Here is a 2,577-nt window from a genome sequence, read left to right as displayed (position 1 = left end):
CGCATAAAGATTGGGTAGTATATGAAGGTTGTAGGTATTGTTTTGTTTATGAATTCTGCCAAATCCAAGCTTTCTTTTCAGGTACACGACACTGCTTTCCCCCATCCTAGGGTCACACGGGCCCACTCCTCTGACACCCACTCCTCCCCAATTTTTTGTTTATGACATTTAGCACATCACACTTTAAATTAATTATCCGTAACCATGTCATTGGTGAACTTGACTTATTTTTCTCAGCTCATTTTGTTTCTAATTGTGTGTGTTTATATATATATAATGTACTGTGGTATACTTTGTTGCATCCAATGTACATTGTTCCTTCATGGTCTGGTGCTTTTGTGTTAGGAAGGGTGTGAAAAAGAACAAGGAAATTAATTACATAATACCATAGAAAAAGTTATTGTATGTATTCTTGTATATGTTGTGTATGTGTATCTGTATATGTCTATATGTCTGTGTATATGTATGTACGTTTATTTCTATTTGTCTGGATGTGTGTGTATGTATTAGTGTTTGTGATATTAGTGGAGATTATTCAAAGCATTGTAAATGTAGCAATATTCCATTCTGTATGAATATTTCATTCCATAACAGCATTGAATGAAGACATTTCACTTGTTATTGCTACTGATGATGATGATGATTGCTACTGATGATGATGATGATGATGATGATTGCTACTGTTCTAATTTCATTTCTCTTTCACTTTCATTCTCTGTTGTTGTTACTGATAATGATGTCTCCTATGTTGCCACTATCAGTGAAAATGATGATGAGGCCACCATTTATTACTGTATACTAATCTTTCCCTTCTATTGCCAGGATATTGCCAAGCAATGAATATTGTCACCAGTGTCCTGTTACTCTATGCCAACGAAGAAGAGGCATTTTGGCTTCTCACCTCTCTCTGTGAACGACTGCTGCCTAATTATTACAATACCAAAGTTGTTGGTGCTTTGGTAGATCAAGGTTTGTTATCTATTCCAAATCTGTCATGTTGTTGTGAGTGATGGTGGTGGTGTTAGTTGTAGAATGTGAGTTATTTATTAACATTGGACAAAATACCTTGTAGCATTTGCTCCAGTGCTTTATGTTTTGAGTTCAAATCCTGTTGTGGTCTGCCTGACATTTCATCTGTCTAGGGTTGATAAAATATTGTCAGTCTAGTACTGGGGTCAATGGTATTGACTAACCCTTTCCCTTTAAAATTACTGGACTTATGTCTAATTTGTTGTTTTCCAAGGCATGGGGTAGTCAAATACATCATTGAGGCATTGTTTTACAGTTGGATGCTTCTCACCTGTTTTCTCAAACAAGGGACCTCTTATTCTACCTCTTATTTGACGATGCAAAAGCCAGCAGATATTGTAATCATTGGCAGAGGAAATGGCAGTAGCACCACCACTTGTATTTCAGTAATTTTCAGAGAAGTACAAACACACACACACACACTACAATTTGACCCCGTCTATCAAATCCATTCACAAGGCCTCAGACTATTGTAGAAGACACTTGCTCAAGGTACTGTGCAAGGGACTGAACCCCATACCATTTGGTTGAGAAGTGAACTACTTAACCACACAATGTTATTTGATAATGTTTCTGAACATTCTGTGTTCATCTCTCACTGGAGTCACCTTTTTACATTCATTATTCTGGAGTCAATAGACTAATTACCAGTTGTCTATCAGAACTGACTGATATTTTGTATCAATTTATTGCAATCTGTTTGGTTTTGTTATTTTTTATTTTTCATTTGTTGCAGGTGTTTTAGAGGAACTTTTGAAAGAAAATCTTCCTGAACTTCACCAACGTTTAGATCACATGGGAATTCTTGGTATGATCTCCCTAGCCTGGTTCCTCACTTTGTTCCTCAGGTGATACTTCTTCTTTAATACTGTCTACATTCGTTGTGTGGTATTGTTGTATCAGCTATATTCATGTCTAACTTTTGTTTCCACTGACCAGGCTCTCGATGATAATCTAATTTTATTTTTTAAAGGATGGTATCTGCAGTTAGATGGCATCTACTATTACTGCCACTCTGACAGGAATTAAGCCTGCTTACTGTAACAGTCTTTTTCATTCATTCTTGTAACTTTAACTATAAATACTCCACTGGGAGCATTGTGTACCTGCTTGTAGTGGAAGAGTAGTAGCACATTGATGTGTGTGCATGTGTTATTTCTTTACTACACACAGAGGGGACAAACAAGGACAGACAAACGGATTAAGTCGATTATATCGACCCCAGTGCGTAACTGGTACTTATTTAATCGACCCCGAAAGGATGAAAGGCAAAGTCGACCTCAGCGGAATTTGAACTCAGAACGTAGCGGCAGACGAAATACTGCTAAGCATTTCGCCCGGCGTGCTAACGTTTCTGCCAGCTCGCCGCATGTGTGTGTATATATCTATACTATAATAGAGAAAGCTGCTTATTAATTAGGTATGTAACAATTACTAAAAGTACTAAAAGAAAGCAATTATCAAAGGGTTGACTGCCTGGAAGTATTTTTTTAAATTCATGTTTTTAGAAATTTCCTTTAATTTTGATTTCTCAAGTTTATTGAAATC

At 36.7% G+C, this 2,577-nt stretch overlaps 1 protein-coding gene across 1 annotated transcript in view; it reads left to right on the top strand.

The window, feature by feature from the left end:
* The window catches only part of LOC106882132 (TBC1 domain family member 9), a 31,992-nt gene that overhangs the window by 6,311 nt on the left and 23,104 nt on the right, over positions 1-2,577 (top strand). The window contains exons 7-8 of the mRNA XM_014932697.2: positions 823-969; positions 1,766-1,877. Coding sequence (XP_014788183.2) covers positions 823-969; positions 1,766-1,877 — 259 coding nt within the window. The remainder of the gene's footprint in view (positions 1-822; positions 970-1,765; positions 1,878-2,577) is intronic.

Source organism: Octopus bimaculoides, unplaced genomic scaffold (genome assembly GCF_001194135.2).
Source record: "Octopus bimaculoides isolate UCB-OBI-ISO-001 unplaced genomic scaffold, ASM119413v2 Scaffold_190964, whole genome shotgun sequence".
NCBI classification, from domain to species: Eukaryota; Metazoa; Mollusca; class Cephalopoda; order Octopoda; family Octopodidae; genus Octopus; species Octopus bimaculoides.
This window is presented reverse-complemented; position numbering and strand designations above follow the sequence as displayed.